The following is a 21,159-nucleotide window of genomic DNA, read 5'->3' as shown; positions in this document are numbered from 1 at the left end:
AAGTAGGTAAAAGACAATCAGTTGAGTGGAGCAAGACCTCCACGGGGAAATGTTGAGTTCAGCTGGAAAAACAAAACGTGTCGTCGTTGGACCTGAAAGAGCCACGGACGCCCATTTCGTCCACAACGCCTTCATTGGTTTTCCAGGATGGAACAAGATTTTTCTCTTTGCCTGCTATACAATTCATAGAAAAATAATACTAAAAAGATGTTCCACTGCAATTTGCATCTCTCTTTTCCTTTTGCACGGAGGTAGTGGCGAAATGCATGAGAGAGAAATGGAGACCTGCTTGGGGGGGCAAAAATGTCAAAGAAGGGAGGAAATGGCTAGAAAATGGTTCCTTTTTCGTCACCAGATCATTTTTGTTGTTATTGTCAAAGAACAAAATATAATACTGCAATCACTTAAAAAAGTAGTCCTTCATTTTGTACAATTTATACAGTGTTCCCGATTTTTTTTTTGGACATTTTTCTTTACAGATGAGAAAGGCATAAGATGAGTGAGCTTGAGGGCCGATTGCTGGCACATTTCAGCGGGATGCGAAACTCTACGCCAGCGGGTCGCTCATGCTCTCGTCGCCCTGGGAAAGGAGCTCCTTCTTTTCGTCGGTGCTGGCCAAGGAGTTGTTGCTGTTGTGGGCGCCCATGTAGAGGCTGGCGTACACCGGGTTGGTGAAGTTGGTGGGCTGAGGACGCAGACAAATGTTTTGAGCATAAAAGTCACGCTTAAAATGGATAGAAAAGAAAAAAACACGCGCACGCCTGTTCCGATCAAAACTATATTATTTCAGTTGTTCATTTTTATTTCAAATCGTTTTTTATCTTTTCAAATATATATAAAAAAAATGGCATTGAAAGTGGGGTGTGGGGACTTTTTACATCCACTCTATTTATAAAGATTGGCGTTGTGAGAAGAAGTTTGTTTAGGCTCAACCGGAGAGAACAAAGCTCGTGCCTAGAGAGTTTCAACCGCTAGGGGGCCCCCAAGAGCAACAGTCATCAGAGCATGACGGAATCTTTTTGTAAAAAGATCATTTTTTCACAGCAGCATTGAGAAATAACCGAGCAACAAAAAAATTACACGTTTCGATTAAGACACTTATCCCCCCTATAAAGCTTTTGCAAATTTTTTCCAAGTTTTAAGACTTCATTTTTCGATTTGATAGTTCTTTTTTAATGTCAAGATTTAAGTACTGTATTTTCTTGACATTTGTTTTTATTTTATTGAACACTTTTATACGTTTAATACCTTGGAATTTATTGGTACTTTTATATATCCAAGTGATTTTATTTGTTGTTACATTCGATTGTTGTTTTTACACAACAGGAAGCGGGTGGAGTGGGCTGCACTGTTGTTGCTGCTGTCATGTTGGGACTCCAAATGTTGCAAGAACGGCTGCTGTTGTGCCCATGGTTACTGAAAAACTCCAATCCTGTTTTTCTCTCGGTTGCAAATCGGCCTAGTTGCTAACATGCATTGTATTGGATATATTGCCGCCTTCTTACTTTCTCTGGGTCCAAAGCAAAGTCCGAATCCAGAAGCTCCCCAGCGTCATCGTCAGGGTCGCCCTCGTAGATTTTGTAGGCGGGATTGCCGATCTCGACATTCATGGCGCCGTTGGTCATTCTGTGGTGCTGGAAGCCCTTGGCGCTGAAACAAACAAAAAAAAGACGATAAACTTGGTAAGCAACACACTAGTAGGGTTAAAAAAAAATATAAAAAAACACCAACAAGGGGGAAGGAAGTAACACATTGAACCCACATGACTGAGACAAGAAGTTTATCAAATGAGCTTTTTTTGTTTTTGTTTTTTGGTCAAAATGCCCAAGTGACTAAACCTGGAGGAAACACTGCAGCATTGGAAAGAATGCTGGGCAGTTTACACGCCATCATTATGATTCATTGGTAGACAGTCAGATACTTGAGCAAGCAGGCACACAGCATAAACCCAACAAGTACAACAAGGAACCAACCGTATGGAAAAACTGAAAAAAAAAGACAAATTGTGAAAGAAATTCAAATAAGAGTCAACAGATTCTTAAGACGCATTTCAACCGACAATTTCAGAATATTTTTGTTCTTTTAAAACAGATGATACAGCACAAGTGACTGCACTACCACTGTACCGAGGTAGGTGGCAGGAGAAACAAAACGTGATTTTGTTCAAGCAGCCAAGGCAGATTTCATTTCATTGATAATCCAATCATTTCATTTTACAAAAGGAGTTTTCCTCCAGTCCTCGAGGTTTGCGGGCCTCTCGAGAGTATCACAAAGGGCTCGAAAAGCACTTCAGTGAGCGTTCCTAGTCTCAACGCAAAGCTGCTGTGGTTGAAATGCGACTTTAGGTTTCTCGGGGAGCAAAATGCAGGCAAAGACAGACGAGATATTCAGAACGGAATGGTCAGAGGTATGGATGGACAGCGGGAGACATCTTGGAGGGACAGGAGCGAGTGAGGTTAAGTGAATGGCGTGACCCTAGTCTAGTTACCGCGAGCACCCGGAGCGCCATAGAGACCTGGGAGACAGGAAATAGACGGTTGATGGAGATGGAAAGAAGAAAGATTAAAAGACGAAAACAACAACAACCACAACAACGGGGCCTACCCTCGCATTCTGCGCTTGTACCACACGATGGCGCCAACCACCACAAGTGCCAGTAAGAGCAGGAGAAGCACTGGGACCACCACAGAGACCGTGCCTGGCAGAGAACAAATACGGTGAGCAAACGCAGCCGAAATGTCACAAACAAAAAAAAAAAAAGATTTTGATCAGCAGGACACACTGCTAAAAAGTGTGTGGCTCACTTCCACTGGATGCGGACGAATCTACAGAAGAAGCAATTTCACATCTGTAACCTCGCCATGCTGAGGGACACCTGGACACACCGTGAGATATGTTGATTACAATTTTGTGTGCGTGTGTGTCATTTTTTTGTATATGTTGAACTTGACAGAAAGAATGACGTGTTTGGAGAGAGAGAGCGTCTCTTCTTACTTGCACTGAGGCAATAGTGTGCGAGTATCAACTGTACATTGTCCATTGGCGCAGTAGTCCAAGCAGGTATAGCAACTGGGTTGGGTCTGACCGTTGGGGCAGCTGCAAACACACACACAAAAAGTTCTTACAAAGATAACGCTCAATTTTGATGAGAGATGACAATTAGTTGATGACTGTGAGTGTGGTCATTAATGTGTTTGTTTTTGCATAGCATAAATTTGCATGAATAAAATGGAGTCGAGTTGTGCCAAAAGAACATCGCGAGCCACGAGTTGAGCTGCTCTGTGTTTGTTCTTTCACCGAGACCCAATCATCATTCCATCATCGGTTCCACATTTGTTATTATTTTCATTTTCGTTGCTGCTTTGGAACACAAGTCAAGAAAAATGTAGCATTTGTGGGCCACCCCAAAAAGATACGGAGGTCCCGTGAGGAGACTTTCAACCAATAATTCCAAATGTCATTTAATGTTTGTTTACCCGCAGGAGACTTCTCCCGAGGCGGACGTCAAACAGCGACCCGTGCCACAGAAGACGCATTTGTCCAGCTCGCACCGGTGTCCGATGTACTGGCTGGAGCACTGGCAAACTTTGGTGCCGTTGGAGGTTTGCAAACACGTTCCGCTATTCTCACAATAGCCTTCGCATTTACCTGTGGAAAGATTTGCCGTTGCGTCAAAGCAACTTGACGGCGTTCCTCCGAGCTCGTCGACGGTGACGCTTACTGTACTGGCACCGATCTCCGAGGAAGTCTGCCGGGCAGCTGCAGGTGGGCTGGTTGCCCGAGCTGACCGAGCAGTTGCCTCCGTTCTGGCAATAGTCGTGACACGTTTGCCGGTTGCAGTTGGGCCCCGTGAAGCCTTTTGGACATCTGCATGTCGGAGCGCCTAACGCAAACAAAGCACGTGCAGCAATTCACAAAACGTGACCGCAACGGAACGTTCACTTGACTATCGGAAACGGGGAGTTTGCAGGCTTGGTTTTAAGGAACCACCGCGCCCGAGGAAGAACAATCTATCGCGGAGGATTGACGAGCGAGGTGTTCATCATTTGACAGTCGACGCCTCGCTTGGGCCGCAGGAGCTTTGCTGAAACTATTTTGGGACATTGACTTTGTTGGGAAGGGAAAAAAAACGTGAGGTTGAGAATTGAAAAACACCCTTCGCCGAATAAAACCGAAGAGGACAATGAAGTGTTTGACGTCGGGCGTGTTCTCACCTGTATGCGACGCGGTGCAGGTGCCGCCATTTTTGCAGTAGTCCCTGCACTGGTTGATCTCGCATCTCTCGCCGATGTAGCTGGGCTGGCAGCGACATTTGGCCATCTGGCGGGCGTTGAGGAAGCAACTGCCTCCGTTCTGACAGTGAATGTCACACGGGCCTGAAGGGGGCGCTGCGGACAAAGCCGGACAGCTATCGTCGAGAGGCCGCCTGAGCTCGGACTTGAGCGTTTATGGTCAGTTGGCGGTTGGAAGAAGACGTGACGATATTCAGACTTACAGAACGGCGACCGGGTCGGGCCGGACCTCTCCGCGCACGTGCCGTTGTCGGCAATGTAGTTGTTGGGGCAGGTGCACACCGGTCCGCTGGGGCTGAGCAGACAAAGCCACTCGCACTTCTTCCTGTCACACGGGTTCGTCACTACGGCGGAGAAGCAGAAGCAAAAACACCAAAAAAATTGAGTCCGAAAAACAACAAAGAACCAAGCGATGGATTTGGAGCTGCGTGCAGAAACCAACACAATTTAGGCAGAAGACGGCAAATCAGACGCGGACGCCGCTCACTTTCTGGCTGCTTGTATCGGTGATGCAAGACGATGTCCGTCGCGTGGTTGATGCCGGTGGCGAGCGTCTCCATCGGGCCTTTTCCAAACTTGTTGACGCGGAACACAACGTTGTTGACTAACGTGACTCCGTAGACGTAGTCCTCAAAGATGTCGATACTAAACGGATGCGCCAAATCTGGAAGCGAACAAACGGCAAAAAAAAAGCCGTGGCAAAACGCGGGCAAACTTGGGTTTGTTGTTCTTTTTGTGATCTTCAAATGAAAGAACTCAACTGTTTCTGACGGCCGACACGGCTATGACGGGATCGGAACCATCCAGACGAACGCTTCCGACGACTGAAAGCTTGGCATCTGCCCAGTAAAGACGCTCGTTGAAGTAGTCCACTGCCAAACCTGCCGAGTCAAAAGAAAGCGCGGCACGTCCATTTGGAGCTGGTCGTGACAGAAAGCGAAAAGTCAGCTTGGTTGGTGGCAATAAATTTGACCTGTCGGCCACTGGATGTTCTCATGGACGAGAGTCTGCCTCAGGGTTCCGTCCATGGCAGCGGTCTCAATTTTGGGATGGTTGCCCCAGTCCGCCCAGTACATGGTGCTGAAACAGAAAGGCGGAATGCAAGTGAAAATCCAAAGCCGTTGCAAAGCAAGAAGCGGTTGACGTTGACTTTGTACCCTCTGGGCGGATCCACGACGATGGCATACGGTTCGTCGATCATGCCGGAGATGAGCGTCTTGCAATGCCGGCCCGACATCTGCGCCACCTCAATGACGTCTCGACCCGAGTCGGTCCAGTACAGGTTAGCGGCCACCCAGTCCACGGCGATTCCTCGGGGCATCTTCAGCTCTTTAATCTTGGAGGAGAAATTTTGCAGGTTGCGCCGCAAACGCGTCAAAGCGCGTCTCTCTGATACGAGCCATCGTCCAGTAGATTATTTGTTTGGACTTAACTGACATACTAAAGATAAAATGAACAGAAGTACAAGCACACGGGCCTGTTAGCTTCATGCTAACACATAATGGGAAACGCCATAGGTGAGCTAACGAAGGGCTTCTACACTTCAAGCGACGGAAATGAAAAGAAAAGGTGCAGCAGCACATGTAGACAGAAAATTGAGGAATATATTCCTTATTCTCTGTGAAAACAAAGTCATGTTAGTTGCAGTTTAGAGAGCCACTTATAGTAACAGTGCAGCGCAGATTTATATGTTTCTGCGTGACTGAATCTATGCTACCCCCTAGTGGACAAGTTGCACATACCAGACAAAGCCACAATGAATTTAGAATTCAGCACAAACGATTTAAATCTTCACATTGTATTTGAAGTTATTTCACCATATTTTCTCATACACTGCCTTTTAAGAAACAAACAAAATTACTTTGATTTTTTTTTTTTTTTTGGGTGGGGAGGTTGGAGCCTGAAACGGATTTTCCGGGCCATAGGGCGCTCTTTAAAGTCCCTAATCTTGCCCAAAACAAACAAAGTTTACTCATTGGGCTGTTCCGAGTGCATGTTAGCACACCCTGCTGGTCAAAGTCTGAGTCGTCTATGCTTCTAATTGACCGTGACTTATACATTATGTGACTATGGTTTTTGGGTGATGGTGTGGGAGAAAGCTGGACAAAAGGGCAGCTGTCCACAATGTTGTAGTCTGTCTTATCATTTATGTTATTGCAAGCAAGAAACGTCCCAGGTTTAGACAACAGACAAAAAGCCCAAAGCACAACAGCACATCTCTCTAAACAGCCATGTGATTGGCTGAGTCTGAGTGGCTCCCAAGAAGCCATTGCTAAAATCTTTTTGTGTTATTTTTATTTCTTTTGGGTATATTGATGGCATGAGAGATAAAGGTTTTGTGTTAATCTTATTTCTTTGTTTCATTGTTTGCGGAGTTTTTTTTGGTTTTGATTTGAAACCGTGACTCTAAGGAGTGTGGTGACCAGTGAAGTCCCTCCCCTGACCTTGTCTTGTAGGCTAATGCCAAGACACCTGTTATTGGTTAGAGTCATTATTATTGACAGTGATTCCTATTAGTTTGATGACATCTGTCAATGAAATGGGGTGATGCCTCTGGCAGCAATTCTTTATGGGATTGAGTCCTGGTCAACTGACATCAGCCGAGCTAGCGCGAACGTGCTAGCGCGAGCAGCCGAGCTAGCGCAAGCAGCCGAGCTAGCGCGAACGTGCTAGCGCGAGCAGCCGAGCTAGCGCGAGCAGCCGAGCTAGCGCGAGCAGCCGAGCTAGCGCCTTGTAATGCGGCGCGCCTAGTATATGCATTAAAGACGGAAATAGCACCCTCAACTGGTGTTGCGCCCTTTGGGGCAGCGCGTTGTATGGCCGTAAAAATACGGTAATTGCATTTGCAATTATACAACGATAATTAAACATATCAGCGGTTTGAGTTCGGAGCGCGATCACAGCTTCAATAAAAGTCGTATCTCAAGGCGCGGGTGTATTTCTGAAGCGTCGTACCTGCAAGTTTTTGATCCTGCCCGCGCTTTGCCGTCTGTTGCGGTGCGAGTTGGACGACAAAGTGGACTGCCCGGGAAGTTCGTAGGAGGAGATGCGACCCGTGTGCCAGTTGGTCCAGAAGATGCGGTTGGTCTTGACGTGCAGGTCCATGGCATCAATGCGCACGCTGGCGTCCCCTTGGAAGGTTTGCTCGTAGCGCCAGTTGGGCAAGCCGGGATCCAGGCTGCGGATTTCGTTGTCATCGGCGATGTAGAGAACTTGCTGACTGCTGTTCATATCTGCAAGAGAAACGAGGTCGGGCGAGACAAGGCAGCTTTAGCCGTAGAGCCGACTTCATACAGAAGACAAAAGCAAAAGCAAAGAGACGACACCGAAAACGACATTCAGAAGCAAAGCAGCGAAAACTAAAATGGCAGAAAGTAAAGACATCAAAATGAGGTAAAAGAAAGAAAAAAAACATTTAAAAATGTTTCGAGAACTTTCAAGCATTTCCACTTTGGTGGGCAGCCTTTTCCATTCCCGTGCAGCATTACAGCTAAATGCCGCTTCGCCATGTTTGCGTTGAACTTTGAGCTCCGGAGTCTGCAGACGAAATGTTTCCATCACTAACCCGATACTATGGACTCTTTCCACTTATGTTATATTCCAAAATGGGAATAGCGACTAGGGAGCCACAAAACAGATTGAGATCGGCGTGCTATGTTGTCGTGCTACATGCTAGCGCCTCTTCGCACAAACTAAGGACACGTCAGCAAACATTTTTGGCGTCAACATTTGCATAAAAGCGTCGGAATGTCGGAGCTCACTGTCAGCTTTGCAGTTGTCATTAATTCTGGTGAAGAATTTGTGGCAGCTGCATTTGTACGATCCCTTCGTGTTGTTGCAGATGTGCGAACACGCCCCGAACTCCAGACACTCATTCTTGTCTGAAAAACAGGAAAGATGCAAGTGGTGAAATAAAAAAAATAAAAAAACATTTGTCTGGATAGCATTTGTTGACGTTTACCTCCGCATGTGCGATATCCAATTTTTTGGAAGCCCGCTTTGCAGGAGCAGAAGGCGTCGGTGCCGTTGGTGACGCAGTGGGCCTCGTCACCATCGCCGCACTGAGTCGTGTTACTCCGGCAGTCGTTTACTTTGGTTTCTGGCAACGATAATGGAACGAGTTCCACCAAAGCAAACTCATCCAAGTCCAAACGCTTCCCAAAAACGTTGCAGGCGCACAATCGGTCAAAAAGGGAACGGGAACGATGAAATGAGGACGCGGGGGACGTGAAATCATTGATTTGGATGGAAAGATTTTTTGGGAGGGAAATAATTTCTGGAAAAATGTGACCAAGACGGAATTGTGACCGTTTTGACGGTGAAAATTCTGTTCGTACAGCGCAGACGCCAACCTGATTTGCAGTTGATCTCGTCCGAGCCAAAGTCCTCGCAGTCATTGAAGACGTTGCATCTCAAAGTGGAGCTGATGCATTTTCCGTTTGCGCACAAGAATTCATCTTTCTCACAAGCAGGAAGAGCCGGACGGACTTCTGTGGGAACGACAACGCACGCGCGCGCACACGCACGAGTCAGCAAACGGCGCTTCGGCCACGGAAGTCGTTTGGTCGCAACGAAGCCACAAAAAAAAAAAAAAAAAAACTCACCGCAATTGAGTTCATCCGATTTGTCGCCGCAGTGATTGATGCCGTCGCATCTCTTTGACATCTGAAGACAAACGCGGTCGTTTTGGCAGCGGAAAGCTCGGGTGGGAGGACACTGGAACTTCCCTAAACATTAAAACGGTGACACGTTGGACAAAAAAGGGAAAAGTTGAGCTGAGAAGTCAAATCAAATCAAGACTGCCTTTGCCATTCAGCAACTTTTTTTCCAAAATGGATTTGATATGGAATTCAGAATCCAACAAGAAATGAATTGCGAAAAGAATGTACGTAACGTTCTCTCATTATCTTCAGTGCTTTGTTTTTGCACAATAAAGATTGGGAAACGGGAAGATTTCGTTTAGTCGTGTAAACGGTTCACAATTACGTTAATGTGTGCTTTTGTGCCTGCGAGATCATGAAAAGTCTATTCAGCATTCTGACGATCGAAACATCACACGACTTGAGACTGGGATTCCCAAGCAGACACTCACTGCATTCTTCCGGATTTTCATCCGAGTTGTCCCCGCAGTCATCTTCTCCGTCACACTTCCAGGCGAGAGGTTTGCACAGAGTGTTGTTGCACTGGAATTCATCCAAAGGACAGTGACGGCCAGCTGAAAGAACCGCAAGTCAGTTCTGTTAAAACTCAGACAACAACTCAATCACACGCAATTGAAAACATTTAAAAAGTGGGCGCTCACCAGCGGTGTGGCAGTTCTGCTCGTCGCTGCCGTCCATGCAGTCCGGGTCGGCGTCACAGCGCCAGCGAATAGGAATGCAGTGTCCGTTCTTACATTGGAACTGGTCATTGTCACACTTGAGGTCGCAGCCATCCTGGAGATCCAAAATGCAGCAACGATGACGATGAAAATGAAAATATTTCGTTAACGCCCCTTTTTTCACGACGAGACGATGACGAGCTAAACGTGGCCCGTCGATAACTAAAACATGACGTTTCGGTGACGAAACGAGACAGGACGAAAATGTTTGTGTGGTCCGTCAGATGTTCAAAATTGATGACATCGCTTACTATTTTATGTCATCTGTCTTTCAAAAAAAAAAAATGGTAATGCTGATGCAAGCTATCCTCGTTTGGCCACGCCCACCACGGCGCACATGTCGCACACAGAAGGCGACGCCAGCCAAACTCCGCCCTCTGAATGAGCATACGGTGTCTTCATTTTGGAGATTTTCGCTTTCCTAAAAGTGAATGGAGCTCGCTAGGCTACGTGGTTGTGCGAACAGACAACTGTTCCAAGAAAAGGAGACTCCGGTTTGGTAGACCTTCCTACAAAAGTCCATGTTGTTGAAATGTTCTGATTTTGAAGATTTATGTTGCTTGAAGTGAAATAATGCCCAATCAAATGTTTTTATTCTTGTCTTATTTTGGAGCAAAGGCCATTGATTCCACTGTTACCACTTTTTGTGTTTGGAATGCACAATCCTTTGTAGGCGATCAAAAAGTTTTTGCAATGAGGTGGAAACCTTGGAGGCCGATTTTGAAGTAAAACTAAATGAAAATCTTTTTGAGTTTTTGGTCAACTAAAAGTAGACTTAAATGTTCACGAATAGGAATGACTAAAAGTGCCGAAAACTAACTAAATCTAACAAAGTTCATCTAAAATGTCGGCCAAAAGCAACACTGCGGTGAACATGCGAGAGTTTGTTTTGCACCACCCGGGAGGTCCGGAGACTGACGGCTTGGTGCGAGGACAACAGACTGCAACTCAACATTGCAAAAACAAAGGAAATCGTCGTCGACTTCAGGAGGAACAAGACGGTGCCGACGTACCGTGTCTCCACCTGGTACGGCGGCTGCACTGAGGCGGACAGAGTGAGGCTCCAGAGGACGGTCAAAACAGCGCAAAGGATTATTGGCTTCCCTCTCCCCTCACTGTCGGACATCTACACCGCCCGGTGCCTCAGAAGGGCTCTCAACATCGTCAAAGACGATACCCACCCAAACTCACACCTGTTCGACCTGATGCCCTCTGGCAGGCGCGACAGGTGCACCAAATCGAGGACCAATAGACTGAGAAACAGTTTCTTCCCGAGAGCCATCTCCATTCTGAACTCACACACACACGACCACCCAACGTGATGTGTTTTTATATATCCTATCCAGTATCATTTTCCATTGCACTAACTCTTCTCTTATTTATCTGAATTCTTGTTGTATTGCACTGGAGAGGGGAGCTCTCTAATCTCGTTGCACACTTGAGGACAATGACAATAAAGGCATTTCTGATTCTGACCTCATCTGATCCGTCAGCGCAGTCGTGGTCTCCGTCGCACTTCCAGCGCCCGGCGATGCAGCGGCCGTTGGTGCAGGCGAACTCACTTTCGGAACATTGCCGAGGCACTGCGCGAAAAGGCAAAGCACGACTCGCGTTAGTGACAAGCCACGTCGCCATCTCACGTTCCGCCGAGACATGACGGCGGCTGGTCACCCGAGAATCAAAGGAGCTTCGTGACATCCGGCGCAAAAAACAAACACGTCTCCAAAGGAGTAACTCTCAGAGTGAAAATCAAAAGTGGGCTTTCTCATGAGTGTCAAAGGAAAATTGAATTTCTTTTGGATTCTGCAAGCGTCGCAACAAAGTCGGCCGTCTCAGGCGACGTAAACGACGTGTTTGTGCGGTTCCGGCAGACGAGCGGCGTACAGCACGGAATGAATAAGACAAAGTCTCACAACAGGACAGACAAAAAGCATGACAGGGAATTGAAACAAAAAAAAACCGGAAATGTTTGACTCGTGAATGCGGAAGAGACTCACCTCTGGCTCAAGCCAACAGGACAGTATGAAATGAAACAAACATCAGATGAGATGAAATGCATTTGCCGTGATGATGTTTTTGACGGCGTCAACATGTTAGCGCGAAGGGAGTCGAGGTTTCGTGAGAGCGGACAAGATGCCGAGCGAAGACGTCACACCAACCGCATTTGTCTTCGTCCGAGTTGTCGCCGCAGTCGTTGTCGTAGTCGCACTGCCAGCGGCCCGGCACGCAGCGGTTGTTTTTGCATCGGAACTGGTACGGCTCGCACGTCCTCTCGGCTGCGCAAGCATCGCAAGGACAACCGATCAAAAAGCAGCCACACATCAGCAACTGTGGGGGTGTCCAACATATGGGGCGCGTTGCTGTTTGGGGCCGGCAAACCTTTTTTTTTTTTTTTCCCTCAACAAACTGCGGCAAATTCTGAAAATAATATTTGTATTAATCACAATGACGGGTGGGGATGTAGAAACTATCCCTCCACACACGAGACATGAAAGTTGAAGAACTTCAAAGTGGCCCACTTGTCTGAACGCGAACCTCGGAGGAAAAAGTTTGGACACCCCCGGCCGAATACGAGCACAAATCATTTTGGGCGGAGGTGAACGTGCTCACCACACTCGTCCTTGGGCTCATCGGAGGCGTCGCCACAATCGTCTTCACCGTCGCACTTCCAGCGGGCCGGGATGCAGCGGCCCGAGTCTTTGCAACGGAACTCGTCCACGCCGCACGTCATCTGGGCTACAATTTTGCGCAGAGGAACCACAAAGTAAGGCAACTTGCTACAATGACAACCTACGTTTGAATTTATTTCGTCAATCAAATCTCTTTTTTTTGTCCAACCTTTATATGTTGCCATGTCAACCATTATTGGGGCATTCATTTTATTGGCAACAGGACATCATTTTTCCATTCCTTTGATGAGTTGTTGAGAGCAAAACTTGTTAAGCAAAACATGAATCTCTCCTTTTTTTTTGTACTGCTCCAGATGACGAATGCGGCGCAGCTGCTGTTAAATTCCGTTCTTGTATCGTGTGGCTGATTTCTGATTTCATCTTGCGCTTACTACAGTTGGCGGGTTCATCCGATCCGTCCACGCAGTCGTTGTCCCGGTCGCACACCCAAACGCGGGGGATGCAGCGTTTGGTGATGGCACACTGGAACTGGGTGGGCGCGCACGTGACCTCAGCTGCACAGACACGTCGGCAAATATTTGAGCTCGGCGAACAAATGAACAATCGCAGCAGGATGAACGGCAGAAACACTCACGGCAGTCTTTCTCGTCCTCTCCCTCGCCACAGTTGTCTTGGCCGTTGCAGCGGAAGATTCCTGGGATGCAGCGACTCGGGTGGGAACATTTGAACTGGCTGGGCAGGCAAACGTGAATATCTGCCGCGTGGTCGTGACACAAATACACAATCAGCGGATGTGAAGATAAATATGAAATAAAAATGCGACGTCACAACGCGAGCCGTACCGCAGTTGGCCTCGTCGGAGTTATCCTGACAGTCGTTGTCTCCGTCACATATGTAGGCGGGGTTGGTGCAGATGCCGGTGCCACACTGGAACTGGCCCGGCCTGCACTTGAACTCGGCTGTCGCGCAAAACGCAAAGGCAAATTCGGCCTCTTGGAATCCATCCATTTCAACAACAAATGTTTGAGAATCACTCACAGCAGTCGTCGGGCTCATCGGAGCGATCGCCGCAATCGTCCTCCGTGTCGCATTTCCACCAGAAGGGAATGCACTTATCATTCTCGCACACAAACTACGAGAGCAAAAGTGGAAACGCATGAGAGGCAAATGCGGCGGCGATGAGGTTGAGGACGTTTGCGCGGTCGTCGTCACCTGGCTGGCGGTGCAGTTGGACACGCATGTGCGCTGGTCGTTGGCGAGGTAGAAGTTGGTGGGGCAGGCGCATTTGTAGCCCCCCCCGGGGGAGAGGAGGCACAGGTTACTGCAGCCGCCGTTGTTGCTCTGGCACGGGTGGTTGCTCACTGGCAAACGCAGCGCAACACGACATTGAACAACGGCCTCCGTGGCCACCGACTCGGATGACATTTAACGAACGGACGCAAAATGGAAACGCCACAACCGGGCACTTCAGCCTTTTTTGCCGCGATCGCTCACCCGTTCCGGCCTCGAGCCTCCGGCCGTAGTCATGAAAATTGCTGACCCGAACAATGCTAACGGCAGAGGTTTATTGAAATATCATTAGCTGGCACTTTTGTTATGACGGTCTTCTTGGTCTTCTCCAAGAATGTGCCCAATGCAAGTAAGTACGCACGGTTGATCTTATGAGGATTGTGGTATTGTCCGCCCCCCCCGCCCCCCTCTTGTAATGGTATGCCCCAATAGCAGGTGGGAGGCGTGATGTCAAATAATCCTGGCACACTTGAATGCACGTTATTAAACTTTTGTACGGACAGGCGACCACGAGTTCACCCGGCGAAAATGCAAACGGTGTCAGAATTGGAGGAAGAAACGTTCGGAATTGAGATAAAAAGAGAAATTAATGTTTACTGTGTATTAATGACTGACATTAAAAAAAATCATTGAAAATTTTGTTTTCATTACCCCGCGACCAGACCAGTGCTGGGGAATGCAAAAAACACACAAACAGTCGGTAGTGGCGCAAAAGACGCGTTCGGGCCCATTTGTGGGACGGACTAAAATAAACCTGCGGGCTTTTGTTCATAAAACCCTTTTTTTTTTTTTTATTTGTCACCCCAGCCCCAAAAATGAGCGGGACTGCCCAGCTCCGCAAATATGTACGCTTTCAGAACGCGCCACAATCGCGAGCCATGTGAAATGGAATCCCTCCAAATAGGTGTTCCACCTTGTCCCGGAAGGTGAAAAGGACAAGAAAAATGTGCCACTTATGCACGATTGCTTCCGCATCGCAAGTGTTACCTTGCGGCTGGCGATACGGGTGGTAAATGTGGACATCCATGGGCCGATGCAAAGTGCTGATCAGCGTGGTCTTGTTGGTGCCCAAAGTCTTGTGAGCTCTGTTGATGGACTTGGTCTCCCAGTCGCTCCAGTAGATATACTCCTCAAACAGCGTCATGGCAAAGATGTGAGGGATGTCTTGGCTAAGAACTGTGGACAAAAAAAAGAAAAAATGAAATCAAGAAATGAACATCTCACAATTGCCAAGCACATTCTCATTGCGACGTCGCTCCCGACGGAATCTCGGATTGTGGCGAGTGAGTGCGTGTTTTAAGAATTGGAGGGGTTAGAAAGTCACGGAGGGCTTCAATTGTCAACTTTAATTCCTTCCAAAAGTTTGACATTTTAACGTGGCAGAGACACGGTTAATAATAAATGGGAGCCGAGTGGGCGCGCAGCAACACGGCCGACGTTATATCTGAAGTGTTACGCAACGTTCGAGACGCTCGATTAGGTTTTATCCTCTCAATGTGCACTTTGTGCTCCGACGGACTTGGCATCAAATGCAAACGCGTCGCTTCGAATCCATATCTCTCACGTTTTATTGACGTGCAACACGCATGACGGGCTGACGCAATTCGAACAGATGTGGCCTCGAGTTTGTTCCGATCGCAAGCCAAACACAACAAGAATTATCTCCGTAAACGTTCTCGTTTTACGGCCACGGTGAAATCCGAAAAGGTTACGCGTCACGTGATCTATTGTCGTCATTTCAAATGATGTCCAATTTGGTCCTTTGCTACTTTGGGACGACTTATTTCCGATCCCGTAAAAGGTCCAAAATGCAAAGTCAAATCACCCGTGTGTCTGCTGGTGCCGTCCAGACTGGCAAACTCGATGTAATCTTCCCGGGCGTCTGCCCAGTAAATGCGGTCGTTGATGAAGTCCAAAGTCAGACCGTTGGGCCACGTGATCTTGTCCTCTATGAGAACACTTCTGTTGGTGCCGTCCATGCCGATTCTCCCAATGTGGGGGTTGTCACCCCAGTCCGACCAGTACAAGTACCTAAACAAAACCAAACAAAAAAAAAAGGGATCATCGTACGCATTCTACGTGCTTCAAATGACAATTGAGAGCTTCTCACCCGTAGCGCACATCCGCGGCCACCGCGCGAGGTTCCCTCAACCCGTTGTTGACCAGCACCGTCCGGTAGGCGCCGTTCAGTTTGGACACTTCGATGGTGTCCCGGCCTTTGTCACACCAGTACAAGTTGCCACCCACCCAGTCCACAGCCACGCCGTCCGGGTTGCTCAGAGAGGTGCGGTGCAACACCTGTGCGGTGAAGATGCAAACGTTGACGGCTTCGCTTCCAAAAAATTTGATGAAAAAATAAATAAAATAAAAAAATGACTGACCTCCATGTTGCTGCCGTTCATACGCATACGTCGGATCATGCTGCCCTGAGTGGTGACGTCGGTCCAGTAGATCATCTGCTCAGCATAGTGGAAGTCCAGTGCCACGGCATTATTCAGACCCTAAAAAAAAATTTGAAAAAATGAACCAAATATGAGTTGGCAGCGAATTGGAAAGAAAATATTTCACAAGGTCTGCGTTTTGTGCTCAACCTGTTTGATCAGCGTGTAGTTCGAACCATCCAGGTTGAGTTTGCGCAGGTAGTAGCGGTTCGCAAAGATCAAATAGGCCTCCTCCTCTGCACACACACAAACAGGAGGAACATTTTTTTTTTTTCTTGGGGGGCCGACTCAGCGAAATGTTTTGAATTGTCAATTGCGCGTCGTACCGGATGTGGATTTACAGACGGTGGGATCGTTGGGGCTGACTTCAAAGCCATCCACGCAGAGACAGTGGAAGCTGCCGTGTGTGTTGATACAGCGCTGAGTGCAAGGATAGGTGAGGGTGCACTCGTCCACATCCACACACGTCTTCCCGTCGCGCTTCAGCTGGAAGCCGGGATGGCACCTGCACTGAATGGGACAAGTTGACAAGAGAGGGGTCAGCATCTTCGAGGCAAAAAACGACAAGACTGCTTCCAATTTATTGAAAAAATGTCATTCGTGTATCATGCGGAGCTTTTCAAAACGAATGCGTAGCCTTTGGTGATGTTGCTTGTAACTCAGAACACATCCTCCCCACTGAAATGAATGCAAAGGCCACCAAAATCGATTTTAAAAAATGCCACGCTACAATATAATATTAAAAAAAAAAACAAATCGTAATAACATAAAGAAGTAACAGTTTGTGCGTCATGACAATTTGGGACTTGTGCTGCTCCTTTCGGTGTGCGGGCCTTGGCCAGCAGGGGGCACTATAATACATGAAGACATCCTACACGTTGATTTGAAAATTGGCTAAGCATGTCCTGTCATCCCGAAGTTGAGGCGCTGCGCTCTTGAGATATGCAGCCGTGATTTTGTCCATCAAACAGCCAAAATGGGCGTGACTGGCCTACGCCAGACTCAAGTTTTTCATTTGAGCTCGGAGCAGAAATGCAATTGTGCCGAGCAACAAGAGGCTGAGCAAACGTGACGTTCCAGCGCAAAGTAGCCTCGTCAAGTCCTATAAAAAGCACCCGTACATGCATACACTACCAAAATTATTTTCACCCAGTCAATTTTATTTGGTGAATGCATTTTGTGAGTAGTAACACCAGAAGGTGACGAAAGATGGCGTCAAAACAGGCCCATTAATCGAGAAAATAGGATTTGAGCGCCGCCACTTTGCTTGCCAATAAACAAACAGCACACAAATCACTTTAATAATCTCCGACGTGTTTAAAAATGGACTTGACATGATGATTGACGCCGGTCCATAAGTCGGGCGCAGGCACACACGCTTCATGATTTTCAAAAGAAGCTCCGACCGCAGCCTCGCGACGACAAACATGAAAGTTCAGGCTTAGTTCAAGCTGTTCTTTACGCACCCCCCGCTTGCAGGAAGGAGAGCCAAAACAAGTTTTGGGCTTACGCAAGCACATGCCTCAAGTCACGTCCCAACCTTTGAGCCCCACTAGTCCAACAAGCGCGTCCAATAAAAAGTTCGGGGTCACGCAGACGCCGTTGGGAGCGGTAATTGATACACTGGTCGTATACAAGAGGACAGTCCGTGTTTGCTTGGAGTTGCTTGACGAGAAAAATAAAAAATAAATCTTCTCGCCGAGATGGCTTGCTTACCTTGTAACCAATCTTGAGGTCATCGCAGAGTTGCGAGCAGCCGCTCAGTTTGCTGTTGAGACACTCGTTGATGAAGCAGTTGAGTTCGTCTGAGCCGTCGCCGCAGTCGTCGTTGCGGTCGCAAAGCAGAGTCTCGTTCACGCAATTTCCATTGCGGCACATGAAGGCCGATTCGTTACATGTCCTCTCTGGAATCACGAAAGAAAAAAAAACAAAACGCTGCATGAGCCGCAACGCAAGCACACACAGACAAAAAAAAAGAGGTGATGATCGTGGCGTGTGTTGGTAGGCCCAAAGAAATGAGAAACGCATTCGCGTCCAAGATGGAAGCTCGACACTTCTGGATGCGGAGGCGCATCACATGTTGCTCGTTAGAAACGCGGCTTTGGAGAAAACATCCCGAAAATGCAAAAAGTAAAAGTTGTCCTTTGACATGAAATTCATCTGTTATCCTTTTTTATTTTGACCATCTGACACCAGCGAGCGCGTTTTAGTTGTCAGTCTGCAAAAGAGGGCAAGAAGAACATCTCAGATCTTTCTGCTCATTTATGATAATTCCGTTCTCGTTGCTGAGGAGACATTTTGACGCTTTGGCACGTTGTTGACTTGTTGAGTTCATCGCGTGGACTTCCTTCCATATTCCTTTATTTTTATTTTTTTAACTTTCAAGGCCGATCAATGAAAAGCTTGTTTATTTTGGCTGGCTCCAGCGCACTTCTCTCTCTCTCTTTGCTGTGCTGGTGGCCTTGCCTGCAGAAGCCGATTGACCCTCCCTCAGCACTGATTGGTTCCTTGTAGCAGCCGACCAGCAGTCAGCTGCCTGTTTGCTTTTTCACCTCGAGTCACACGCACTACGGGGGAGGTCCCGTGAGCTGAAGCAAGTAAGGCAACACTTTGCCCAATTTTGAATAAATGTCAGTCCACAACTCACAAGTAAGAGAAAACAATTTGCCGTAGTCAACTTTAAAGAGATGCTTGTTCTCACTCAACTAGAAGACATGCAGCTGAGCCGGGGAGCTCCTTGCACTTTTTGTTCAACGATTAAAACCAAGTTGTCTATTTTCTAAGATCTAAAAAAGCTTCAACATGTTGCAAATCTCTAAAGTTGTTTCATAAACATGTGCTAAAAGGTATTTAAAATAAGTCAAGTTTTGGACTTTTTAGCTATCAAGATTTTGACACCACTTCCCCCTTTTGTTCCACCAATGAATATCGGTTTCAAATATCGGTTATCGGCCTCCATGACTACAAATAATCGGTATCGGCATCGGCCCTGAAAAAAGCATGTCAGTCGATCACTAGTTCGTACACTGAAAAGAGTACGTAAACAGAGGTCATTTTTCTTCCGAAATATTGTCGGTAACGCAAATTATTCGTATAAAAGGACGTTCACAACAGGAGGTTCCGCCGTGGAGTGAATTTTCGATTCCTGTCGACCAGTAAGCAGCCGGTTGCAAGAATCGCGACCTGAGTCGGTGCATCGCGGGTTCTTGGGAGCTTCGTCGGAGTGATCTTGACAGTCAAACTCGCCGTCGCACTCCCATTTCTTCTGATTGAGGCAGCGGCCGTTGGCACAGCGGAACTCATCCGGACCGCATGTCGGATATTCTGCAAAAGAAAAAAAAAAAAGCCACTTCATTCAGCGTTGCGGCTCATCTGGTTTCTCAGCACAGACGGACGGACGGACGGACTCACCACATTCAGGAGACTCATCCGAGCCGTCGGCGCAGTCGACGTCATGATCGCACACAAAGTGCTTGGGAATACATTGTCGATTCTGGCACATGAACTCGTTGCGGTCGCACGTGTTGTTGGTGTAGACTGCGGGGGGGGGACGGAAAACATTTGGGGCCGGTTTCACACAATCCAACGTGCTCGCGAAGCACACGCGCAACTCACGACATCCGGCCTTGACGCTCTCGTCGGCTCCGTCGGGACAGTCGTTGTCTCCGTCACACTTCCAGCGCTGCGGCACACACATATGCGAGCCGGGACACTGGAAGGCCTCGGGACTGCACGTTTTCGATTCTGAGGTGACGCAAAACGGGATCGTGACCAAGTGTGCAACATTCTGGGAATTTTCAGAGTCGGAAACGCTCACTGGAAATTCCGAGCGATTTCTGAGAATTGCCAGGCCTAATTGGAGGTTGACTCTTAAGCGGGATTTTTGGGGTTACGATTACAACTCATTTGTTGAATGAAGAATTGAACCGTGTGCAAAGAAATTCATGTTTTTGTTATTAATTGTGCCAAAAATATTTTAAACTGAAATGTTTTTCTTTTTAAGGAAGTTAATTTGCCAGATGAGGAAAAGCTTAAATGGCTTTTTCATTTGGATGTTTTTTCATCATTTTTCAGTTTGGAAAAGAAGACAAGCAAGAGATGAACTTTTTCTTGTACTCCAATCCTGGGTCATTTTCATCGTTTGTTTTTATAATCCCACGTGGGCTGGCCAGACACAATTTGAAAAAAGATTCCTTCATTGTATTACGGCGGGCAGTTGTGTGCGAATGACAAATGTTGATATTGTTTGTGCTTGAATATGACGCGCTACGTATTCAGCGGAACGGCTCAAGTGCTTACGAGTTTGTTTTGTTTTTTTTCCATTTGTGTAGACAACGGAGGTTCTTTTAACTATTTAACATAAAGAAGACAAGATGAATTTTTGGGACTTACTGCATTTCTCATCCTCGTCCGATCCATCGCCGCAATCATCCGAACCGTCGCACACCCAATGGCTGGAAATGCAGCGGTGGTTTCCACATTCAAACTGAGTTGATGTACAAAATTTGTCTGCAAAGAACAACAAAGTTTCCCAATCGGAGCCACGCAAAAAAAAAAAAAGAAAAGTTGTCATGTTGTCATAATCAGGACAGTTCATGTTTAGGCGTTCCTAATATTTTGCACCTTTGTTACAACGATGCAAACGTGCACACAAAGAAAAAAAAAGCATGACTGACGTTGTAAATGAACAATTTGAAGCAAAAGAAAAAAAAACATTTTGACTGACCGCAGTGCGTCTCGTCAGCGCCGTTCTCGCAGTCGTTTTCTTTATCACAAGTCCAGCTCATCGGGATGCAGCGGCCACTCGGGCAAGCAAAGAAGTTGACCGGACATTTCAGCTTGCGCTTATCTGCGAGAGCCGACAAAGAAAGCACAAGTTGGCTTTTCACGCGCCGCAAGAAAGTGGCGACGGCGAGGCGAGCAAAAGCCGCGCACCCGGGCAGTTCCGCTCATCGGAGAAGTCGCCGCAGTCGTTGTTGCCGTCGCACAGCCACGACGACAGATAACAAAGAGTTGTTTTCTCGCAGCTCTGGAAGGAAGCGCCTTTCACGCCCAGGCGGAAGAAACGCGAGCAGTCGGTGGGTTCTGCGGATCAAGCCGACACTTTTTCCCACAACGCTGGAATT

At 47.4% G+C, this 21,159-nt stretch overlaps 1 protein-coding gene across 2 annotated transcripts in view; it reads right to left on the bottom strand.

The window, feature by feature from the left end:
• Positions 1-400: 400 nt before the first annotated feature.
• LOC148339325 (low-density lipoprotein receptor-related protein 1-like) overlaps positions 401-21,159 on the bottom strand; it is a 75,777-nt gene continuing 55,018 nt past the window's right edge. The window contains exons 49-90 of one of the 2 annotated variants that reach the window (XM_088289984.1): positions 20,969-21,118; positions 20,760-20,882; positions 20,426-20,542; positions 19,649-19,777; positions 19,445-19,570; positions 19,217-19,357; positions 17,750-17,937; positions 16,360-16,543; positions 16,184-16,269; positions 15,974-16,093; positions 15,703-15,890; positions 15,418-15,623; positions 14,580-14,768; positions 13,515-13,663; positions 13,341-13,434; positions 13,145-13,261; positions 12,937-13,056; positions 12,734-12,856; positions 12,283-12,408; positions 11,832-11,948; positions 11,149-11,255; positions 9,595-9,727; positions 9,385-9,507; positions 8,897-9,019; positions 8,645-8,782; positions 8,254-8,391; positions 8,054-8,173; positions 7,248-7,525; positions 5,450-5,628; positions 5,266-5,372; positions 5,054-5,173; positions 4,780-4,956; positions 4,496-4,636; positions 4,215-4,388; positions 3,722-3,883; positions 3,477-3,648; positions 2,995-3,096; positions 2,805-2,875; positions 2,605-2,698; positions 2,489-2,515; positions 1,506-1,650; positions 401-685 (exon numbers count right to left, since the gene is read on the bottom strand). In XM_088289984.1, the coding sequence (XP_088146110.1) occupies positions 548-685; positions 1,506-1,650; positions 2,489-2,515; positions 2,605-2,698; positions 2,805-2,875; positions 2,995-3,096; positions 3,477-3,648; positions 3,722-3,883; positions 4,215-4,388; positions 4,496-4,636; positions 4,780-4,956; positions 5,054-5,173; positions 5,266-5,372; positions 5,450-5,628; positions 7,248-7,525; positions 8,054-8,173; positions 8,254-8,391; positions 8,645-8,782; positions 8,897-9,019; positions 9,385-9,507; positions 9,595-9,727; positions 11,149-11,255; positions 11,832-11,948; positions 12,283-12,408; positions 12,734-12,856; positions 12,937-13,056; positions 13,145-13,261; positions 13,341-13,434; positions 13,515-13,663; positions 14,580-14,768; positions 15,418-15,623; positions 15,703-15,890; positions 15,974-16,093; positions 16,184-16,269; positions 16,360-16,543; positions 17,750-17,937; positions 19,217-19,357; positions 19,445-19,570; positions 19,649-19,777; positions 20,426-20,542; positions 20,760-20,882; positions 20,969-21,118 (5,762 nt within the window). In that variant the 3' untranslated portion in view covers positions 401-547. The remainder of the gene's footprint in view (positions 686-1,505; positions 1,651-2,488; positions 2,516-2,604; positions 2,699-2,804; positions 2,876-2,994; positions 3,097-3,476; positions 3,649-3,721; positions 3,884-4,214; positions 4,389-4,495; positions 4,637-4,779; positions 4,957-5,053; positions 5,174-5,265; positions 5,373-5,449; positions 5,629-7,247; positions 7,526-8,053; positions 8,174-8,253; positions 8,392-8,644; positions 8,783-8,896; positions 9,020-9,384; positions 9,508-9,594; positions 9,728-11,148; positions 11,256-11,831; positions 11,949-12,282; positions 12,409-12,733; positions 12,857-12,936; positions 13,057-13,144; positions 13,262-13,340; positions 13,435-13,514; positions 13,664-14,579; positions 14,769-15,417; positions 15,624-15,702; positions 15,891-15,973; positions 16,094-16,183; positions 16,270-16,359; positions 16,544-17,749; positions 17,938-19,216; positions 19,358-19,444; positions 19,571-19,648; positions 19,778-20,425; positions 20,543-20,759; positions 20,883-20,968; positions 21,119-21,159) is intronic. The other variant, XM_088289985.1, reaches the window with a different exon arrangement.

The sequence above is a fragment of the Idiotropiscis lumnitzeri genome, chromosome 3 (assembly GCF_059441095.1).
Source record: "Idiotropiscis lumnitzeri isolate Australia: NSW breed Sydney's pygmy pipehorse chromosome 3, RoL_Ilum_1.0, whole genome shotgun sequence".
NCBI lineage: Eukaryota > Metazoa > Chordata > Actinopteri > Syngnathiformes > Syngnathidae > Idiotropiscis > Idiotropiscis lumnitzeri.
This window is presented reverse-complemented; position numbering and strand designations above follow the sequence as displayed.